Below are 22,285 nucleotides of genomic sequence, written 5' to 3'. Positions count from 1 at the left end.
AAGAATCAAAAGGGTGAAAATGCTTTCGTAGTGAAATTTCAGGAGTAAGTCATTGAGTTTAAGTACCATGTTAGTATTTTTTAAAGGCAAACAAGTGTTTTGAACTTTAATTTCTGGATTAGGGCTTATACTTTGAACAGTGATTTACTATGTTCTTAAATTAACCCATTTATGCCTAAAGTCTAGAAAAAAGGCCTTGGCAAACAGCATAGACCCATATGAGACACCGCATGATGCGGCCTCTCATCAGGGTCTGCGCTGTTTGCTAAAAGGAATTTCTGTAAGAAATATTCTAAATATAGAAATAAATATACTAGACATCCCCAATTTTGGAAATAAATTGATCCAATTTAGAAGGATGGGAGAGTCTACTTGGCATAAATGGGTTAACTAGAAAGTCAATGTGTAACCACTACCTGACGTCAGGTAAATTTTCTACAGTTCCATATGTTTGATGCCAAAAAAAGAATTGCTCTGTTTTTTTTCTTCCATTTTACCCTTTACCACTTAGATACGTATTTTTGAATTTGTTTAGTCCGTTAGAAAGAAAAGTTAAATTTAATTAAAGACCTTTCTTACTAGATTCAAATTTTAAATGTTTCATTTCCAACCCTTAGATACTGATGAGCAGCAAACAGCATAAAACCTAAACATAATATGAGTTACTCGCAGGTTGTTCTGGTTTTATGCTGTTTGCACATAGCCATTTGCACTTTGCTTCTGAGTGGAGAAAGGGTTAATCAAATTTAGCACCTTCAAATGCAATTTCATGACATTTTCACATTATCAGTTTCATTTTAAAATCTATCCTCTTCTCAATATAAACCACTTTATCTCCACCTTTCAAACATAATATCTTGTTATCTTGAACCAGTGTTTTTTTTTCATTCATGAAATTTCCCGGAATATCCTTATTTAAGAATGTATATAATTTTGAAGAATTGTGGTTTTATTCCTTTTTTAAATCCCAAATCAATATAATGTAAGCCATCATGGGGAAATGTTCACATTCAATAATTTATTAGACAATATTTCAAAAATAAAAAAAGGAAAAAAAATAAAAATAAAAATTTGGGGAGGGGGGGGGGTGAGAGGGGGGTACAATGTGGGGGGGTAATTTATTTATGTTTAAAAAAAAAAAATTGGGGGGGGGAGGGGGGTACAATGTGGGGTGTGGTAATTTATTGGATGTTTAAAAAAAAATGGAGGGGGGGAGGGGGTGGGGGTGAGAGGGGGGTATAATGTGGGGTGGGGTAATTTATTAGATGTTTAAAAAAAAATTGGGGGGGGGGGGCGGGTGGGGGGTAAGGGGGTGAGGGGTGAGAGGGGGGGGTATAATGTGGGGTGTGGTAATTTTATTACATGTTTAAAAAAAAATTGGAGGGGGTGGGGGGTAGGGGGGAGTGAGAGGGGGGTATAATGTGGGGTGGGGTAATTTATTAGATGTTTAAAAAAAAACATTTGGGGGGGGGGGGGGCTGGGTGGGGGGGGGGTTGGGGTGAGAGGGGGGTATAATGTGGGGTGTTGCAATTTATTAGATGTTCAAAAACAAATTGGGGGGGGGGGGAAGGGTGGGGGGGTAGGGGGGTGGGGGTGAGAGGGGGGTATAATGTGGTGTGTGGTAATTTATTAATGTTTTTAAAAAAAATAAACTGGGGGTGGGGGGGGGGGGTGGGGGGGTAGGGGGGAGTGAGAGGGGGGTATAATGTGGGGTGTGGTAATTTATTAGATGTTTAAAAAAAAAGTTTTTTTTTTGGGGGGGGGGGCTGGGGGGGGGGGGATGAGAGGGGGGTATAATGTGGGGTGTTGCAATTTATTAGATGTTTAAAAAAAATGGGGGGGGAGGGGTGGGGGGTAGGGGGGTGGGGGTGAGAGGGGGTATAATGTGGGTGTGGTAATTTATTAATGTTTAAAAAAAAATTGGGGGGGTTGGGGGGTAGGGGGAAGTGAGAGGGGGGGTATAATGTGGGGTGGGGTAATTTATTAGATGTTTTAATTTTTTTTTATTTTTTTTGGGGGGTGGGGTGGGGGGGGGGGGGGTAGGGGGATGGGGGGTGAGAGGGGGGTATAATGTGGGGTGTGGAAATTTATTAGATGTTTAAAAAAATAATTTTGGGGGTGGGGTCGGGGGGGTAGGGGGGTGGGGGATGTGGGGTGAGAGGGGGGGTATAATGTGGGGGGTGGTAATTTATAAGATGTTAACAAAAAATTATTTTTTTTTTGGGGGGGGGGGGGTGGGTGGGTAGGGGGATCGGGGGTGAGAGGGGGGTATAATGTGGGGTGGGATAATTTATTAGATGTTTACAAAAACAAATCTTTTTTTTGGGGGGGGGGGTGGGGGGTGGGGGGGTAAGAGGGGGGTATAATGTGGGTCGTGGTCATTTATTAGTATGATGTTTAAAAAAAAGGGGGGGTGAGAGGTGGGGGGGGAGGGATTCTGGTAGGGGTGTGGGGTATTGTTTGGGTGGAATCCATTGTGGTATTCAGGTAAGTGTTGTTTTGTCAAAGTAATAATAAAATGTGATCATACAAAAATAACAAATGATCTCACACTGACATGAACAATTATCCTATATTTATTAAACATGAAATTTAAACTTATTGAATGTGTTTCCCCTGTATATAAGAAAGATATAAAAGTGTATTACCTCCCCTGTCCTACTTATATTTATATTAATCAACAAAATTAAACATTAACACAATATTTAATATACAAAATATACAAAAAATCTCATATTCTGATAATATTTTTACTGATCCACTTTATTTTCATCAAATGATGATTTTTCATTGGACTGATAATTATAGATTTAGGATTACAGACCAGTTGCGTCAGTTATATTGTTCAGAGTTCGCCCTGTTGGCCGCGTATGCGTTCTTGAGTTATCATCCAAAAACCATTTTACTATTTCGGGTCACCGTGACCTTGACCTTAGACCTAGTGACCTCAAAATCAATAGAGGTCATCTGCGAGTCATGATCAATGTACCTATGAAGTTTCATGATCCTAGGCCCAAGCGTTCTTGAGTTATCATCCGGAAACCACCTGGTGGACGGACCGACTGACAGACCGACATGTGCAAAGCAATATACCCCCTCTTCTTTGAAGGGGGTCATAATTAATTTAGTATTGAAGACGGCGATTCACTAAGCAACTTTAAGGGAGATGTGTTCACTTAAGTGCAATATGTGAATTTATTACAATTTTTTTACTTTATGAATACGTTGATAAACATTACATTCTTTTTAATACTACTTTTGTTATGATTTGTATCACATTAAATTATATTATAATGCTGATAAACCTTTTGTGTAAGGGAAAGAAATACAGTTCAGTTATAGTCAATTCACTATTTTAAGAGATTAAAATATAAAAATTAAAAGTTTACCATGTGCAGACGTTACCCCCGGGTGCGATATTTCAACAGAGGAACATTCGGGTAAGGATTCCGTAGAGTGATGTACTTAAATGATATTAAAAACAACGTAGACTTTAAATTCTACATATAAAACATACACATCTTTACACAATACAGACGGGTTTGTTTTTAGCCCTGTACCTTGATACAAACTTACGTACATTACTTATGTAGAAAGTTAAACACACACGTTAGAATATAATTTTTAGCAAAGCGGTTTCCAAACGATAAATTACCTTCAGACTTTTCACAAACACATCGACTGAACTTCGACCCCTCTATGTTTAGTCGGCACTCTATCCAGTTTTCCGGCCTGTCGTCGTCGGTACAACTGTACATATCATTTTCCCCACAGAAAGAGTTCCACTTGATGTCGGTCTTGAAGCATTTACAGGTCATCTAAAACAGCGGATTATATAATGAAGTAGTAACATTGAAGGTTTTGAAGAGTATAGACGCCTTGAATCACATATTTGTATACACATTGATAACATTATTCTACAAAAGCTTGAAATCATCGCACTTGCAAATCGCATCCTTGTCACGTAGCATTAATTGATTCGATCTGCGTCATGCGAAAATGGGTGTTATGTCTTATTCGGCCAGCGAAGCTCCAGACCAGCCCACGCAATTGCACAGTCTGCTAATGAGCTAACCTGTCTGCTATGAAATCACGCAAGGTTTTATGGTCTCATAAGTGGATGGATACGCAGACTGGTCTTGAGTAACGCTGGCTGCATAAGACAAAATAACAATCCATACATAGAGGATACTAAATGTTTGGGATAATAAAGGCAGCTCATTGCAAAATTCACGACTGTTCTGATCGACTGATTGATATTACTCATCTTAACAATGGATGGTTACAAGTTTTAAACTATCTGCCTAAACAAAAAAAGATTAATTTTGTCTGTCTCTGTATCAGTTTCTCACTAGTCGCGCTGAAACGCTTTACAAATAACATATATGTTACATTTTAAACAGATTAAAGATAAACACTCTGATTTATATGCACGCATCACGCACATGTTTTCTGAAGAAAAGTTTTAAAAACACTTGATATGCTCAAACGGAGTGGAGCGAAAGACGAGGTATGTGACTTATCATAACCCAAACGACAATGGTTTACACATATTTTCATTTCCGTAGCAAAGTTTATCTTAGAGTACAATAATACCAAACAAACGCGTGTGTTCTTAAAAAAGATAAACCATACATTTGAAGAAACCCGCATTTCCGCGTAACGTAAATTAACGTTTCGTGTTTTTGTAGTAAATGTCAATTGGGATTTTCGCTTGTCTTCCTTATAAAATGAGGTACAGTTGACAATTAAATTTCAATTTAGCAATATATTTTATAATAGACACGAACTTTTGAAAACATAGATTTACATAATAACAGTCTCCATTTAATTATAAATCAATATAAAAATAGTATGAAATAGTATGCACCACCAAAGATTTACCCGAAAATAACCTACATGCTATAGCTAACATACACTAATATTAACGTATCAAAAGTTACTGTCTGGCATGAACGTATGGCAATACCCAGACAATAAGTAGCAGAAAATATTTTTTTTGTATTCAAACAAGATCTACGAAACAATCCCAGTGACAATATTTACACTCGTTGTCCTCAGCTTTCAATCACTTGATTAAACTTAGCCTCGCTCTGGGAAAACCAGGCTTAATGCATGTGCGTAAAGTTGTATCCGAGATTAGCCTGTGAAGTCCGCACAGTCTAGTCAGGGACAAAACTTTCCGCTTTTATGATAGTTTTCATTCAAAGAAGAGTTCTTCTTAAAGAAATTCAGTTAACGCCGAAAGTGTCGTCCCTTATCAGTCTGTGCGGACTGCACAGGCCTATTTGGGACGATATTTTACGCACATTCATTAAGATCCGTTTGTCCAGAGCGATGGTCATAAATGGTATTGCCACAAGAATCACTAGAATCAGACTGGTTTTCTTATAGTAACTTACATTCTCAGTCATTCGACTCCCACAACGGGATCCGATCCATCCCTTCGGACACGAGCAGTATGGTTGATTATTTTTATCTTCGCACAATAATTTCCCGCCGTTAAGACAGTAATCATCCGGTCGCATATGCAGCAGCGTGCAACCTGAAGGAAACAAACAACATGCATCCCATTTTGAATAAGAGCCTCGTTCTGGGAAAACTGTGCCTAACGAATGTTTTTAAAGTGTGCGTAAAGTGTCGTCCCAGATTAGCCTGTTAAGTCCGCACAGGCTAATCAGGAACGTTGCTTTCCGCTTTCCATGTATTTTTCGTTTAAAAGTAGAACATCCAGTTAAGGCGGAAAGTAAAGTCCCTGATTGCACAGGCTAATCTTTTTCGACACTTTAAGAACATGCATTAAGTCCTGTTTCCCTGAACGCGATAAAAGATATCGCCCATAGAACGCCTGAAGAGGATATAGGCTGTAGTTTAAAGTACTCTGGTACTTGTTTAAATGTCAACCAATTAATTTTCACCCATTTATGCCTAGCGTCCTGAAAAAGGCTTTGGCAAACAGCGTAGACCAAGATGAGACGCCGCATAATGCGGCGTCTCATCAGGGTCTGCGCTTTTTGCTTAATGGAATTTCTGTAAGTAATATTCTAAATATAGAAATAAATATACTAGACATCCCTAATTTTGGAAATAAATTGATCCAATTTAGAAGGATGGGAGAGTCCACTAGGCATAAATGGGTTAATACTGGCCGTTATAATCAAAAGATAAAAAGCTCAGGGTTAATAGATATCTTCGGCAGATCCTTTTTTTAAAGAAACGAAAGAGCCGAAACTAATTGCACTGCATAACAGCAATCAACCAGGGAGGCTTACACTCAATTATTTCTTTATCTTCTGTGCAAGGCGAATCTTCGCCTAGATACCGAACCATGCTGCTGTAATTCATACACGTGCCGTTGCAGTCCATACACTTGCCAATGCAACCCAAGCTAGGATAAGCGGTACAGTTGCGATAACCTAATAACATAAATATAACAATGGTAATGACAAAATAACAACATTACCAATTAAGTACTATTTAATCTAGAACAACATATTTTACTTTTTATTACCGTTATTTTATTTATAATAAAAATGATAACTATATTGATTATTATTTGTAATCGTTATATTATGCTTCTAATAATAATCTTTTTTCTGTGACTAAAATTTTGCACTTTATATAAAATGACAAACAAATATTTATGTTAAATGTATCTTTATCCTCTTGCATTATATATCCCTACTTTTATATTGCATCATGCCACAACCATTGTTTGATTGATTTATTTTTAATTGTTTTCATCATAATTTTGTGCAATAATTTCAGCGCAAAGATTATTAAATCAAAACAGCGTAAGAAATACATGTTACACCGAGACAGATTATCACTCAAAACATACCCGCATGGCTTTTAGTGGCTTTAGGGCAATCACTACCTGCAATAATTAAATATGAAAGAGTGTACACATCTCCCCCATACTGTTCTCGTATACATAGCAAGGCACATTCAATAATGCATTTTTAAAAATAATGAATTGAGTAAATATATGTAAGATCGTTAAAAACATCTATAATACTCAAAATACAAAAGGTAGATATCACAATATCTTAATTTTGCTGCTTATCATGTTTAACTGATTTTTAACCCTTTGCATGCTGGGAAATTTGTCTTCTGCTAAAATGTCGTCTGCTGAATGTCTAAAATTAGCATTTTCTTCGATTTTTTTTCAAAGAATACTATCAGAATAGCAAACAGTTTGGATCCTGATGAGACGCCACGTTCTGTGGCGTCTCATCTGGATCCAAACTGTTTGCAAAGGCCTTAAAAATTCGGTTCCAGCGCTGAAAGGGTTAAATAAGACCGAACAGTCATTTCGAATATGTGAGTGATATATGTTCTTGACAAATTTCATGAAGTGAACATTGCACAAGGAAGTGTTATCAGGTTCTACCAAAATGATTTCCATTAGACACAACCATGTGCAGTTAAACGTGATCTTTGTATTTGCATCTATCGAGGACATTTCAAAATGTTATTTCTTTTGTTCGTTCCAAATTATCAAATACAGTACACAATATAAAAATATAAGTTTACAGTACACACTATTAAAGTCTACCATGTAATCCTAAATGATATATTTTGCGATTGACATGTTTATTATGTTAAATCTAAATAATATAGAGTCGATTTTGCAAATGATTTTTTACAAATGATTAGGTTCGTCATGTTTTATAATAAAAGCCTTCCTCAGATAAAATTATTTATAACAGAAAATCGTTTGTCATACCATCATGGTGTATTACTGGTTTAACAGGGGCATTTATAGCCCACTTGCACAGCCTGCAGTCACCTCCTTGACACGAACTTTCCTTAACGTCGATGATGTATTCTAAAATAGAAGTATTGACCCTGTAATTGTATATGCGTGAATATTTAAATGCTATACAACAATGAGGAGAATAACTGATATGAATTGTTTTACAGTAACAATAACATATTACACACAGCATCTACAAAGATTAATTTCAATATCATATGTGTCACGTCATGCAAAAATGGGTCTTATGCCATATGCGCAAAGTCAGGTCTAGAGCTAACATGTCGGCTAATGAGCTCACGATAGTTTGCGTAACTTGAAAGCGGAGAGCGTAGCTCCTGGCCTTATTGTTAAATGGCATGCGACATACGACCTAGTTTCACATGACGCAGGTAAAATAATATTAGTGTCTCGTTATTGAATTGACTGACTATTGATTTACGATCTGAAACAGTTATAAAATGGTTTGATACATAGAGAATGCATTGCTACTTTATTGTGATATGGACACATATCGAATGAGAATGATATCGGCATGGGTATGACGTGGCTTGCAAAATATTAACCCATTTATGCCTATTGGACTCTCCCATCCTTCTAAATTGGATCAATTTACTTCCGAAATTAGGGATGTCTAGTATATTTATTTCTATATTTAGAATATTTCTTACAAAAATTCCTTTAAGCAAACAGCGCAGACCCAGATGAGACGCCGCATCATGCGGCGTCTCATCTTGGTCTACGCTGTTTGCCAAGGCCTTTTTCCTATACGCTAGGCATAAATGGATTAACAAGTATGTTTTAAAAAAGAACTTAAAATCAAAACCTGGAAGCATAAACATATTTACAGTACTACACAATTTGCAAATGAAAATGTTTTATGACGTCTTAACGTATCGATTTGTTTTGGACATTGCTCACATGAAATATTCTAGATCAAGTCACGCATAATAACATTTAAGAACATATTTAATCAATAAATAAAAGAAGCAAGAAAGTGTGCATTATCTTGATATTAGGTATTATTACACATAAAATTACGTCATGGGACCGCGAATACCAACTGAAATGAAATGCAACTGTTGTAAGCATGCATTCCCATGTTTCCTATAGTGTTCAAATTTCTCGTTGCATTAATTATAGCAGGAAATATGGAAGACAATAAATTTCAGTCAAGCGGCTACGGTGAATAAATCAACAACTTCTTACTGATATATCCCTGCGTATCGGGTTAATACACTGTTACGGGCGACCACAGCAGAAGGTTGGGACTGAGCATTTGCGGATTGATCCGGCTGTTTCTTCGAATAATTGTTTATAAGAAGTCCGACAACCACGCCTAGGCCCACCAATAATACGCCACAAAACATCATCAATTTGCAATAGCCACGTTGACACTGAAATGAATTATTGGAGTCATGTTCTCTGGGCTGAATTCATGTGCGTTAAGAGTCGTCCCAGATTAGAATGTGCAGTCCGCAAAGGACTACACTTTCCGCCTTAACTGGATTTTCGCGTTATAGAAACTTCCTTCAAACGAAAACTACCAAGAATGCGGAAATTGGTGTCCATGATAAGCCTGTGCGGACTGAATAGGATTATCAGGGACGACATTGTCCGCCTAGATTGGATATTTGGTTAGAAGAGACTTCATTTACACGAAAAATTCCATAAAAGCGGAAAATATCGTCCTTTATTAGCCTATGCGGATTGCACTGGCTTATTTGGGAAGACATTTGATGCTCATACTTTAAAGGGGCCTTTTCAAGAATTTTGGCATGTTTTGAAGTTTGTCATTAAATGCTTTATATTGATAAATGTAAACATTGGATATAAAATGTTCCAGTAAAAAATCAAGAATAAAATTTAAAAAAGAAAAGAAAGGTTACCGTCAGCAGGGCTCGAACCACTGACCCCTGGACTCCTGGAGTAAAAAGTCTGCGACTTAGACCACTCGGCCATCCTTCCGATTACAATGCCTGATGTATTTTATACTTTATATAAGCAATCCTTGTAGTTTCACAAAATATAACGACAACAACAGAACTCTCCAAACTATGAATTCGTTTGGCGTTGCAACGCTTTATTATTTTCGGGTTTTTAAATAGTCAAAAGATGCATATAATGGCTATTTTAGAGCATGGTAAATGTTCAGTATAACTGTTTCCTCACAAATATCATAACTAAACGAAAATTAGCGAATCTGAAACAACTTTTTTCAATTTTGTCAATTTACCCAAACGTGAAAAGGCCCCTTTAAGCCAAGGACGGTCCCGAGCCCGCGCTGAAAAAGGAGGAGGGTTGGGCGTAGGGCTAGCTACCCCACCCTGTTGAAACCTTATTGCTACAGAAACGCCAAACAGAATAACAACATACATCAAGGACCTGGGTGAAGGTGGACCTCCAGCTGGAGGACGTATGACGCTGGACGGTGAAAGCCAGTGTCAACTGGAAGCCATCAGGCCGAAGACCATCATCTCCATCAGGACAACAAGCAACATCGGCATATGGAATGTCCGAACTATGTACGCGACCGGGAAGACAACACAAGTGGCCGCTGAGATGAGGAAGTTCAATCTCACCATCCTATGGATCAGTGAATTAAGATGGACAGGCTCTGGGCAGAAGCGACTGACTTCCGGTGAGTTACTGTTGCTCTCGGGCATGAGCAGGAGGATGCAGCACACTCCCATGGAGTAGCCCGGAGGCACACGGACCACGTATCATGACGGCCTCATTCCTTACAAAGAAGAAGAGGATGGGTGATTACAAAGCCAAGATTGGCAGTGACAACCGAGGATATGAGGAGATCATGGGGAGGAAAGGGTTAGGCGAGATAAACGACAACGGGGAGAGATTCGCTAACCTGTGCGCCACAACACGACAAGTAACCTGGTCATCGGAGGAAGTGATTCATATCACAGGAGGATACACAAGGCAATTTGGGTGTCACCAGACCTGTCAACGGAGAACCAGATTGACCACTTGTGCATCGCAAGGAAGTTTCGTCGCTCTCTTCAGGATGTACGTGTCAAGCGAGGAGCAGACGTGGCTGCGGACCATCATCTCCTTGTCGCCCGATTGAAACTAAAGCTGAAGAAGAGATGTTGGGGGGGGGGGGCGGCAGCCAACGTTACAACACTGCCACACTGAAAGACACCTGGAAGCAAGAAGAGTTCAAGGTTACTCTTTACAACAAGTCCCATGCCCTAGAGGAGCTGCTTGAAGAAGAGACGATAGAGCAGAAGTGGCAGAACGTGAAAGAAGCAGTGACTTCAATATGCCAAGAAGTACTAGGCTCCAAATTTTACACCCACAAGGAGTGAATATCAGTAGAGACGCTTCAGAAAGTTGTGGAAAGACGAGAAAAGAAGGCAAGTATATACAACAGCAGAACACGAGCCGCAAACGTGAAAGCACGAGAAGAGTACACCGAAGGAAATAGGAGCGTCGAGCGAAGTATTAGAGCAGACAAGCGGAACTACCTAGAGACGCTTGCAACAGAGGCGGAAGAGGCAGCCTATCAAAACAGAACTAAAGATCTGTACTCTATCACCAAGAGATAAGCAGGAATGTTTGCCAAGCCAGAGAGGCCAATAAGGGACAAAAATGGAGGAGTAATAATAGATGACGAAGGGCAGAAGAAGAGGTGGATTGAGCACTTCCAGGAGCTACTCAACAAGCCAGCTGCTGCGAACCCACCGAAGATTCTGCCAGCTACAATCGATCTGCCAATCAATTGCTGCAATCCCACAAAGGAAGAGATCTGCAGCACCACCAAGCAGTTGAAGAACGGCAAATCTGCAGGACCCGACAGCGTATCGGCAGAAGCGCTTAAGGCTGATGTGGAGACCAGTGTGGAGCTACCACAACCACTCTTCAGCAAGATATGGGTTGAAGATGAAATTCCAACAGTGGAAAAAGGGTTATCTCATCAAGCTTCCCATGAAAGGCGACCTCAGTTCCTGCTCCAACTACCGAGGAATCACACTGTTGTCCATCCCAGGAAAGGTGTTTAATCGCATCCTGCTGAACCGAATGAAAGACGCAGTTAACCCGCATCGCCGTGGCTTTCAAAGTGAGAGATCGTGCACGGATCAGATCGCAACCTTGCGCATCATTCTGGGACAATTCCTGGAGAGGACTTCGCCGTTGTATGTCAACTTCATTGACTATTAAAAGGCGTTCGACAGTGTTGACCTGGAATCACTCTGGAGACTTCTGAGACACTACAGAGTGCCAGGAAAGATCAACAACATCTTCAGGAAGTCTTATGAAGGAATTACCTGCAGAATCGTTCATGGCAGACAGCTCACGGATGCCTTTGAAGTGAGAACCGGTGTGAGGCAAGGCTACTTACTCTCACCTTTCCTGTTCCTGCTGGCCATAGACTGAGTAATGAAGACATCGACGGAGCAGAAGCGGAATGGAATTCAGTGGACACTCTGGAAACAGTTAGAAAACCTCGACTTTGCCGATGATTTGGCTCTTCTCTCCCACACCCAACAACAGATGCAGGAAAAGACAAACATGGTAGCGGACGTCTCAGCTAAACTGGGCCACACCATCAACAGAGGGAAGAGCAAAGTGTTCAGGACCAACGCATCCAGCAACACAACTATCACAGTCCAAGGCGAGGCGCTGGAGGAGGTGGACAGCTTCACCTATTTCGGCAGCATTTTGGACAACCAGGGAGGAACTGATGCAGATGTTAGAACCCACATCGTTAAAGCACGAGCAGCCTTCCATCAGCTGAAGAACATCTGGGGATCCAGCGAAATTGGCATTACTAACAAGATTAGGCTCTTCAATACCATCGTGAAGCCACTACTCCTCTATGGAGCAGTTACCTGGAGAACCATTGTCACCACCATAAAGAAAATACAGGTCTTCGTCAACACCTGCCTCAGGAAGATCCTCAAGATCCGCTGGCCAGACAAGATCTCCAACGAAGAATTATGACGAAGAACAAAGCAGCAGCCAGTTTAAGAAGACAACCCTCAGAGACGTTGGCGGTGGAAAGGCCACACCATTCGTAAGCGTGCATCCAATACGACAAGGCAATCTCTAACATGGAACCAGAAAAGGAAGAGAGGGCGACCTAAAAACACCTGGCACCGTGACCTTTATGCAGACGCTAAGCAGATGGGCCAAACATGGGGGCAGCTGGAGAGACTCGCCCAAAACCGAGACGCCTGGAGGAAGCTAGTTGGCGGCCTTTGTCCCAGATGGGACCAAAGGCGAAGATGATATGAGATGATGACTTTAAGCCCCGTTTTCCCAGAGCGAGGCTCTTAAAGTATACGTCATGCGATCTGGATGTCCAATCAAGACTATTTTCAAAACACCAAGCACTTAATGTTACAATAATATGGAATTGATTGCTTATTATGTAAGCCCGTTCTCATCGATACAATCGAGTTAAGACCAGTTAAGTAGTTTTAAACTTCAATTGCATTTGATCATCACACACATTCAATGACCCAATGATTAATATGATTCACTAGACACATATACCAAAGTAAATAATATCTTAATAATGCTATAATAAAACATTAAATTACTCACTAATTTCCTCCTTGGCCTGCTTTGTTCTAGGCTGTCTTGAGATGCGGTGTTGGTCTGCAATGATACAAATTAAAAAAATAAAGATCAATTACACTCACTATTTAAGCAAGTATATATTCGATGGTGCTTGTAAGGATTTTGTTTTCGTAAGCGTGTGCCCACGTATACCGGCAAGTATGATTGGATTCGTTCGCACATGCTAGCGTACAAATACATGTATAAACAAAGTGCAACTTCAGCTGCACCAGTCGGAGACAAATCTCTGCTAGAGGGATAATGGGTCGTATGTGTACTATTAACCCATTTATGCCTAGTGGACTCTCCCATCCTTCTAAATTGGATCAATTTATTTCCGAAATAAGGATGTCTAGTATATTTATTTCTATATTTAGAATATTTCTTACAGAAAATCCTGCAAGCAAACTGCGCAGACCCTAGTGAGACGCCGCATCATGCGGCGTCTCATCTGGGTCTACGCTGTTTGCAAAGGCCTTTTTGTCTAGACACTAGGCATAAATGGGCTAAGTGTATGGAATTGTATTTCAGCAATATGTGTGCGTGGATATATCTGCCCTAGAATCTTTGCTTGTGTCCATGCGCGCCTACATATACTCTTTCGGTATTTGCATGAGACATTTTCCGTCGGCACGTGCTTGTGGCGTGTGATTTCGGCGTGCTCTTGCGACGTAATCTTGCGGATTGTGCTTGTGACATGTTCTTTCGGCGTAAGCTTGTGGCAAGTGCTTGCGGTGTGTGCTTGTAACATGTTCCATCGGTGTGTGCTTGTAGAATGTTCCTTCGGCTTGTGCTTGCCACGTGTGCTTGAGGTGTGTGCTTGCCACGTGTGCTTGAGGTGTGTGCTTGCGACTTGTGCGTGTGCTTGCGACTTGTGCTTGCGACTTGTGCTTGCGGCGTGTGCTTGCGGCGTGTGCTTGCGGTGTGTGCTTGCGGTGTGTGCTTGCGACGTATGCTTGCGACGTGTGCTTGCGGTGTGTGCTTGCGACTTGTGCTTGCGGTGTGTGCTTGCGGTGTGTGCTTGCGACGTGTGCTTGCGACGTATGCTTGCGGTGTGTGCTTGCGGTGTGTGCTTGCGGTGTGTGCTTGCGGTGTGTGCTTGCGGTGTGTGCTTGTGACGAATGCTTGCGACGTGTCATTGCTACATGTGTTTGCGACGTGTGCTTGCAGTCACAAACTTAACGTTTCCTCCCTTACGTGATCGTTTTAAAAAAGTTATAAAGTTCAATTTAGTACATGTTAAGAGTTTTGCTATGTCCCTAACATTTAGTGCCAGTAATTGTAACAACAATATCATCGTTGCAAATAAGACATGCATTTCATAAGCCGCCATACATTAATATTTCTATAAACACATAACATCGCCATACATTAATATTTCTATAAACACATAACATATTTTAGTTGTTGTATGAAAATCTTTTACCACTATCATCTAAATACTTGTACCTTATTTGAAAATGTAAAGACCAATGTGATTAAAAATGTTGTAAAAATAATCAATCAACCAAATGATCCCATAAACAAAGTTATGAAAGCGCATTCATATATAATTAAAAAAATAAACACTCAAACAGTTGATACACACAATTAAATATTCTATTGTATAGGATTTTAAATAAAATCGATATCATTTCAACATTTATCAGCACATTAAATATCATATATAATCAGTAGATTAACTATCATATAAACTAAGTCAATCACGTGAATTAATGTACATCAATGAGTTTGCGTAACATTAAAGGTAGTGAGACATTGTGCCAATAATTCGAGACAACCGGCAAATATCAAACATTATATAAAGTACATGTGTACTTCATATATTCAGCCTGAATTCAACAACTGTTTAATTGGTGTAATCTGAGGGGATAAAACTTTAAAAATGATAAAACCGAAACTGTCTTTCCATTTATGTACTAATAAATTCCCCTCACAATGTGGTTCTCATTATACACCCAGATGTTCCATAATATCAGGTCCTTAGTACTTGTGTGCCTTCGGATTCAGAGAATCATGGCCAATTCCAAGAAAGTTCTTCCCGATGTCAATTAAAAAAGCACAAACGCTTTTCCGCTTTCTAACTGGAATAGACCAAAGAGCACCAAGTGTGTGTGAAAAGTAAATAATTGCTTCGAGTTCGTGCGCGAGTTGCGTCAAACCAAATAACAGCACCAATAATAAGTTGTTGTTATGTCCACAATTCAGTCGCTCTACAAAGTGCGTTTTTTGTCTACGAGGAAGTATTGAAAAATTAGGCATCCAGTTGCGAGTCAAACAGTTGCAGTCATGTTGATACGTGTTATTTTCAATAGGATCGTTGGTAAAATGCGCTTTAAATGTTATGCAATAGCATATAAACCTGACTCATACGTTGATCTTTCTGCGTACTACTTATTGAGTTGTTTTGTCAAGATCAAAGACACGTGATGCGTCTGATGAGCGTTTTGTGAATGTTAATGGTACACAATTAGCAGAAGCATTTTACTTGAGTGTGCGCATGCCTGAACGCGTTAATCTGCTTAAAGGGTAGTCAATTGCAACAGTAATTACAACAGTAAGGTCTTGAGGGTAGTCTAATAGCACTTTGTACCGGATAGTTCAGTGAATGCAGTTTTAAGTAGTCAATTACAACAGTAATTACAACAGTAAGGTATTGAGGGCAGTCTACTTGCACTTTGTTTTTGATAGTTCAGTGAATGCAGTTTTAAAGGGGCCTTTTCGCAGATTTTGGCATATTTTGAAGTTTGTCATTAAATGCTTTATATTGATAAATGTTAACATTGGATCTTAAAAGCTGCAGTAAAAAATCAAGAATAAAATCTAAAAAAGGAAAAAAAGTAGCCGGTAGCAGGGCTCGAACCAGTGACCCCCGGAGTCCTGGAGTAAGTCTGAAGTAAAAAAGCATTAGCCCTCTCGGCTATGCCGCCGGGTATACACAGTAAAAGTATTTTATACCTTATATAAGCAATCTTCGTAGTTTTGTAAATTTAAACGACAACATAAATCTCAAAATTATTCAATCATTTCACGTTGCAACGCTTTATAATTTTTAGGTTTTCAAATCGTCAAAAGATACATATAATGGCTATATTGGACTATGGTAAATGTTCAGTAATACTGTTTCCTCACAAATAGTATAACTAAAACGAACATTTGCGAATCTGAAACAACTTTTTTCAATTTTGTCAATTTACCAAACCGTGAAAAGATCCCTTTAAGTTCAAAGGTCAAAAATGGCCATTAATGAGCATGTCCGGGCCATAACTATGCCGTTCATTGAGATTTTAAAATCATTTGGCACATTTGTTCACCATCATTGGACGGTGTGTCGCGCGAAAGAATTACGTCGAATTGTGATTCAACTTGTATTATTTACAATTGTATAGTGAACACTTTTAGATGCTGAATTGCAGCAGATTATTAAAACCGATCGTACAACTTAGAAAATATTGAACATGCTAATGTAGTTTTTCAGCATCTTACTTTCAGATGGATCTTTTATCGTATATTCATGATTATGACTACAATATTAAGATGTAGACCTTATATTTATATGCACTTCATTTTCAGATCTGTAGTTTAAGACGTTACATGTTTGTATTTAAACAAATTAACCTGTTAAAGCGGGTATATACGATATTGTCAAATATTTATGAATTTATATAAAATGTGTAAAAAACTTATTATATATATATTTCAATATAAATATAAAAAAAAGTTAAGAAGAACATGTGTCGAAAAATGCGAACTAAGCCAGATATTTAATTCTGAAATTGAAAACGGCTGTACAGCCGAATTAGCCAGCATGTATAGTGTATACCAGACATGTACGACGATGTGAATCTAAACTTAGTTTAACGGTTTATTTGAATTCCTGCAACGATATCTATTCATACGACACACGAACACTAACTCCGATCCTAATACAAAGACGAATGTTTCGGTTATTTAAGGAAAATGTGTACGTCACAATCTGCTCGGGGCGCTTATTTGTCTTTGCTGCATATTATGAAATTCGGCTTTAATGTATAATTTGTCTTACCTATGTTGTGTTATTGTAACATATTTTATCAGTATATTACAATTAAACACATGTAAAAAATCGTATATACCCGCTTTAAAGAAGGTCTACGCATGTGTACTGTGGACACCGAATTAAAATGAAAATATCTCTATATAATTGATTTAGAATCTAATTGTATGTCGATTTTGTAGAATCGAAACATACAACATTTTACACTTCACAATTGTACAAAACAGATATTAAAATGTTGTTTTTTATAATTCAAAAAATGCTCTGTTAAACAAATGACCTAACAAATGACCTGAATATTCAACACGTGCAACATTTCTGGTGATGAATTCGGGCTTTCCCGTCCATACCTTCGTTGTTATTAAATTTTTGCCCATTCTTTAACATCTACGTCGTATTTTTCTTCTTATCCGCGCTTATACATGTGTTATAGATAAAGCAATTTTCGTGGTATCGGACAATCAATCTTTTCTTCGTCTGACATGAATCCAAGGAACAAATAACTTGAACGCGAGTCAATGTGTTTGCTTTAAAATGGCAAAAATAATTTGGGTCGGTTGAGGTAGTGAAAACAGACTGTTTAAGGCCAAATTATACTTATAATCATAAATTATGCTTATTGAACAGTTTTTATGTTATTTTAAATGTTTATTATTCGAGCCCATGGAACGGCATACTATTTGAAACGTCTAAGTTATTTGTACGAAACACTGTCTATTTGTCAAGCAGAGCAAATTATACTTGTTTATATCGACAAGTGTCCCATTAACAGAGAAGCGCGTTTCAAGTTACGTGTTTCAAGGCCTATGTTCAATTCAAGTGGGGTATACACCATTCATCAAACACGCTTAGTTCTGCTGCACCCACATGTCAGAATTTTGTATAAAAAACACAAAGTAGGTGCATTTAATCTATCTGCATGCGTAAATATTGCAAACGCTATAACAACTCTTGTTGTTGACACATTTCTTCGAATAAGGAACGAATTGGGGTATTGGAACATTTAAGCCTCGCTCTATGAAAAAACGGGCTCAGTGCATGTGCGTGAGTTGTCCCAGATTAACCTGTGAAGTCCGCTCAGGTTAATCAGGGACGATACTTTCCACCATTTTTATTGATGTTTTCGTAATCCGTCCGTCCGTCCGTCCGTCCGTCCGTCCTTCCATCCATCCATCCATCCATCCATCCATCCATCCATCCATCCATCCATCCATCCATCCATCCATCCATCCATCCATCCATCCATCCATCCATCCATCCATCCATCCATCCATCCATCCATCCATCCATCCATCCATCCATCCATCCATCCATCCATCCATCCATCCATCCATCTATCTATACTGTCTAACTCCCCTTGCGGGTATTATTGACAGGCAATCTGGGATGACACTTAACGCAGATTCATTAAGTCTCGTTTTCATAGAGCGAGTCTCCTTTATTGTAAACTGTCGAACATCTTTTTACTTGATCAGCTGGGACAGATTAATTATCCCATTTATGCCTAGCGTCTAGAAAAAAGGCACTGGCAGACAGCGTAGACCTAGATGCGACGCCGCATGATGCGGCGTCTCAACAAGGTCTGCGCTGTTTGCTTAAAGGAATTTCTGTAAGAAATATTGCAAATATAGAAATAAATTTACCAGACATTCCTTAATTTGGAAATAAATTGATCCAATTTAGAAGGATCCCCATCCACTAGGCATAAATGGGTTAAATTAATCAAGGATCAAGGTGACTAGTTATGCTTATACATAGTATATGATCGCACAAAGCATTCATTTTAATTAAAACCATCGTACAAACAACTGCTGACGAACAGAAAGTCGGATCGATATATGTTTTACAACTGGTAAATTTCGAGTTCTTTGACGTTAAAGGGATATTTACACAAAAATCTCTGTAAGAGCGTCGCTCTGGAAAAATGGGGCTTAATGCGTGGGCGTCAAGTGCCACCCTATATAAGGCTATGCAGGCTACACAGGCTAATCAATGGAGACACGTTCCCCGTTTTATGATTCTTTTCGTTTTAGTTTATCTCCGGTTTAAGCGGAAATATCGTCCCTGAATAGCCTGTGAGACGACAATTTACACACAATCGTTGCGCTTTTCCTAGCGCGCGGATATAGAGTATTAGATCAACATACCGGCAACTCATGTAACTGCAGATCTTGTTTCTCTTGAGACAAATGTTCGACGCCGATGCTCAAAACCTGTACGCTTGTATGGTGATGATCCATTTCATAAAGCAAGTTTTCCGAAGACATGATCAGTGTACGAGTATACTAGTCCGCCTAACACGTTCGTTGTTTCACAGTTGTACAGATCCGTTTATTCACCAGCTATTGACATTAAGTCTTTTTTCAGTAGCAAATAACAATCATGCGAAACACTTGACGATCAACAATACTTCAAGTCATCAAGTTATCACCAAACACGTGTTAACAGACTGTACGCTCTGAGCAACTTACATCACATTTAACGCAGTGCAAAACAATTCAATCACATAGGCCGCTTGTTTAACACTAGCCAGATATTAACTCTTTAGTATGACTGGAATTATTAGAGCAGAGCGTTGTAGCTATCAATTAATATGGCATTTCGACAGCCACTTGTTGGGTTTATAAACCAATGTTATTAAGGTGTGTAAGTGCTATTAATAGACATTTGGAAATCCGTCTACACGGATACAAATCCCAGATATCGACCGATTAGAAGCAGAACTATCATTTTGACCCATTTATGCCTAGTGGACTCTCCCATCCTTCTAAATTGGATCAATTTATTTCCAAAATTAGGGATGTCTATTATATTTTTTTCTACATTTTGAATATTTCTTACAGAAATTCTTTTAAGCAAACAGCATCATGCGGCGTCTCATCTGGGTCTACGCTGTTTGCAAAGGCCTTTTCTCTAGACGCCAGTCATAAATGGGTGAATTAAGTTTCAGTTTATTGGCATTCAGCAAATCATTTGCCTTTAGACATTAACAAACGCATTTTTTATGGCAAAGACCATTACAAACATCAAATAAATATATACAGATATTGCAGAACATTACATAGATACACATACACATATATAAACGATCAGAAGACAGGTAAACTATCAAGGGTGTTTTGTCGTTTACGTAATGCTTCTTTAACATATTTTGCAAGATTATACATACATATTGTACTTGAAGTTGACATAAACGAATGAAATTGCTGTACTATAGGCCATGAACATTTGCCTATAAATTTTGATCCTATACAACTGTATCGAGAGCAACATAACTTAAAGTGATATTCAGACTCTACTGCATTTTAGTAACATAATTTACACAATCTATTATTTCTTTCTATATTGTTATACTTTCCTAGTTCTATCTCTTAACTATGAGAACATAATCTTAAACAAGTTAATTGATGTCTAAGTTTATCATTTGATATAACATCCAAATACTTTTCAAAGCAAAATTCAGTTTTATATTTACAATAAATGATATAGGTAAAAGCGGATATTACTGACGTTGTTGAATATGATTCACGCACATGGTAATAATAAATTGAGCCGCATTCTGAGAGAACTAGGCTTAATGCATGTGCGTAAAGTGTCGTCCCAGATATGCTTGTGCAGTCCGCACAGGCTAATCAGGGACGAAACTTTACGCTTTTATGGTATTTTTAGTTTCAAGGAAGTCCCTCCTTACCGAAAATCAAGTTTAGATGGAAAGTGTGAGCAACATGTGAGCGCAGACAACACTGTTATAGCAAATAAAAAGCCAGACAACATTCATCAAACCTGTTCACATAATGCAGACTGAGATGAATTTTAGGGGACACAGTCTGTGGTTCTAAAGCAAATAACTTAGAACCAGTCCAGAATTGAGCCTGCTTCTTGAAACATTTCAAATGTCACTGCCTCTGTCTAAAAACAGCATACGGCAAAATACAAGTTAATAAAGCTTATCATTATTTATCACTTAATAATAACAAGAGCACCACATAGCGGGTGCCAACGCTTGGCTGTGGGTGCAGTTTTGCATAAATGAATAAATGAAAGTCAATGATTTACCGTGGGTCACATTGACCATGACCTTTGACCTATTGACCCAAAAATGGGTGTGGAGTGTAGAAGTAATCAAGGTGCATCTACATAGGAAGTTTCAAAGTTGTAGGTGGAAGCACTTTATTTTAGAGCTTAAGTTAAAGTTTTATATTAGAGGTCACAGTGACCTTGACCTTTGACCTAATGACCCGAAAATGGTTGTGGCGTGTAAAACTGATCGAGGTGCATCTACATATGAAGTTTCAAAGTTGTAGGTGGAAGCACTTTGATTTTAGAGCCTTTGTTATAGGGATCTTTTCACAGTTTGGTAAATTGACAAAATTGAAAAAAGTTGTTTCAGATTCGCAAATTTTCGTTTGAGTTATGATATTCGTGAGGAAACAGTATAACTGAACATTTACCATAGTCCAATATAGCCATTATATGTATCTTTTGACGATTTGAAAACCTAAAAATTATAAAGCGTTGCAACGCGAAACGATTGAATAATTTGGAGAGTTCTGTAGTTGTCGTTTAAATTTACGAAACTACGAAGATTGCTTATATAAGGTATAAAATACCTAAACTCGGCGGAATAGCCGAGAGGGCTAATGCGTTTTTACTTCAGACTAACTCCAGGACTCCGGGGGTCACTGGTTCGAGCCCTGGTACCGGCTACTTGTTTTTTCCTTTTTTTAATTTTATTCTCGATTTTTTACTGGAGCTTTTAAGATTCAATGTTTACATTTATCATAATAAAGCATTTAATAACAAACTTCAAAATATGCCAAAATCTGTGAAAAGGTCCCTTTAAAGTTTTATATTAGAGGTAACAGTGACCTTGACCTTTGACCTAGTGACCCAAAAATGGGTGTGGC

The 22,285-nt window shown here is 38.7% G+C and overlaps 1 protein-coding gene and 1 long non-coding RNA gene across 10 annotated transcripts in view; both read right to left on the bottom strand.

Annotated features, from left to right (window-relative positions):
- LOC127874001 (uncharacterized) overlaps window positions 1-22,285 on the bottom strand; it is a 62,315-nt gene that overhangs the window by 13,459 nt on the left and 26,571 nt on the right. For 3 of the 9 annotated variants that reach the window (XR_008046489.1, XM_052418101.1, XM_052418108.1), the window contains exons 7-9: window positions 5,403-5,545; window positions 3,656-3,818; window positions 3,390-3,464 (exon numbers count right to left, since the gene is read on the bottom strand). Coding sequence is in view for 8 of the 9 variants with exons in the window: in XM_052418101.1 (XP_052274061.1) it covers window positions 3,390-3,464; window positions 3,656-3,818; window positions 5,403-5,545 (381 nt within the window). In the remaining variant the exon portion in view is untranslated. Of the gene's footprint in view, window positions 1-3,389; window positions 3,465-3,655; window positions 3,819-5,402; window positions 5,546-6,272; window positions 6,417-6,841; window positions 6,878-7,729; window positions 7,832-22,285 lie in introns of all 9 variants that reach the window. The other 6 variants (XM_052418104.1, XM_052418106.1, XM_052418105.1 and 3 more) reach the window with 6 other exon arrangements.
- Window positions 10,640-20,014, bottom strand: LOC127874002 (uncharacterized). The gene is made up of 3 exons (XR_008046491.1): window positions 19,526-20,014; window positions 13,328-13,381; window positions 10,640-10,919 (listed from the first exon to the last, which is right to left on the bottom strand). It is a non-coding gene; the product is annotated as an uncharacterized LOC127874002 (long non-coding RNA).

Source organism: Dreissena polymorpha, chromosome 3, assembly GCF_020536995.1.
Source record: "Dreissena polymorpha isolate Duluth1 chromosome 3, UMN_Dpol_1.0, whole genome shotgun sequence".
Lineage (NCBI taxonomy): Eukaryota > Metazoa > Mollusca > Bivalvia > Myida > Dreissenidae > Dreissena > Dreissena polymorpha.
Note: the sequence above shows the minus strand (reverse complement) of the source record. Positions and strands in the feature narration are given on the sequence as shown.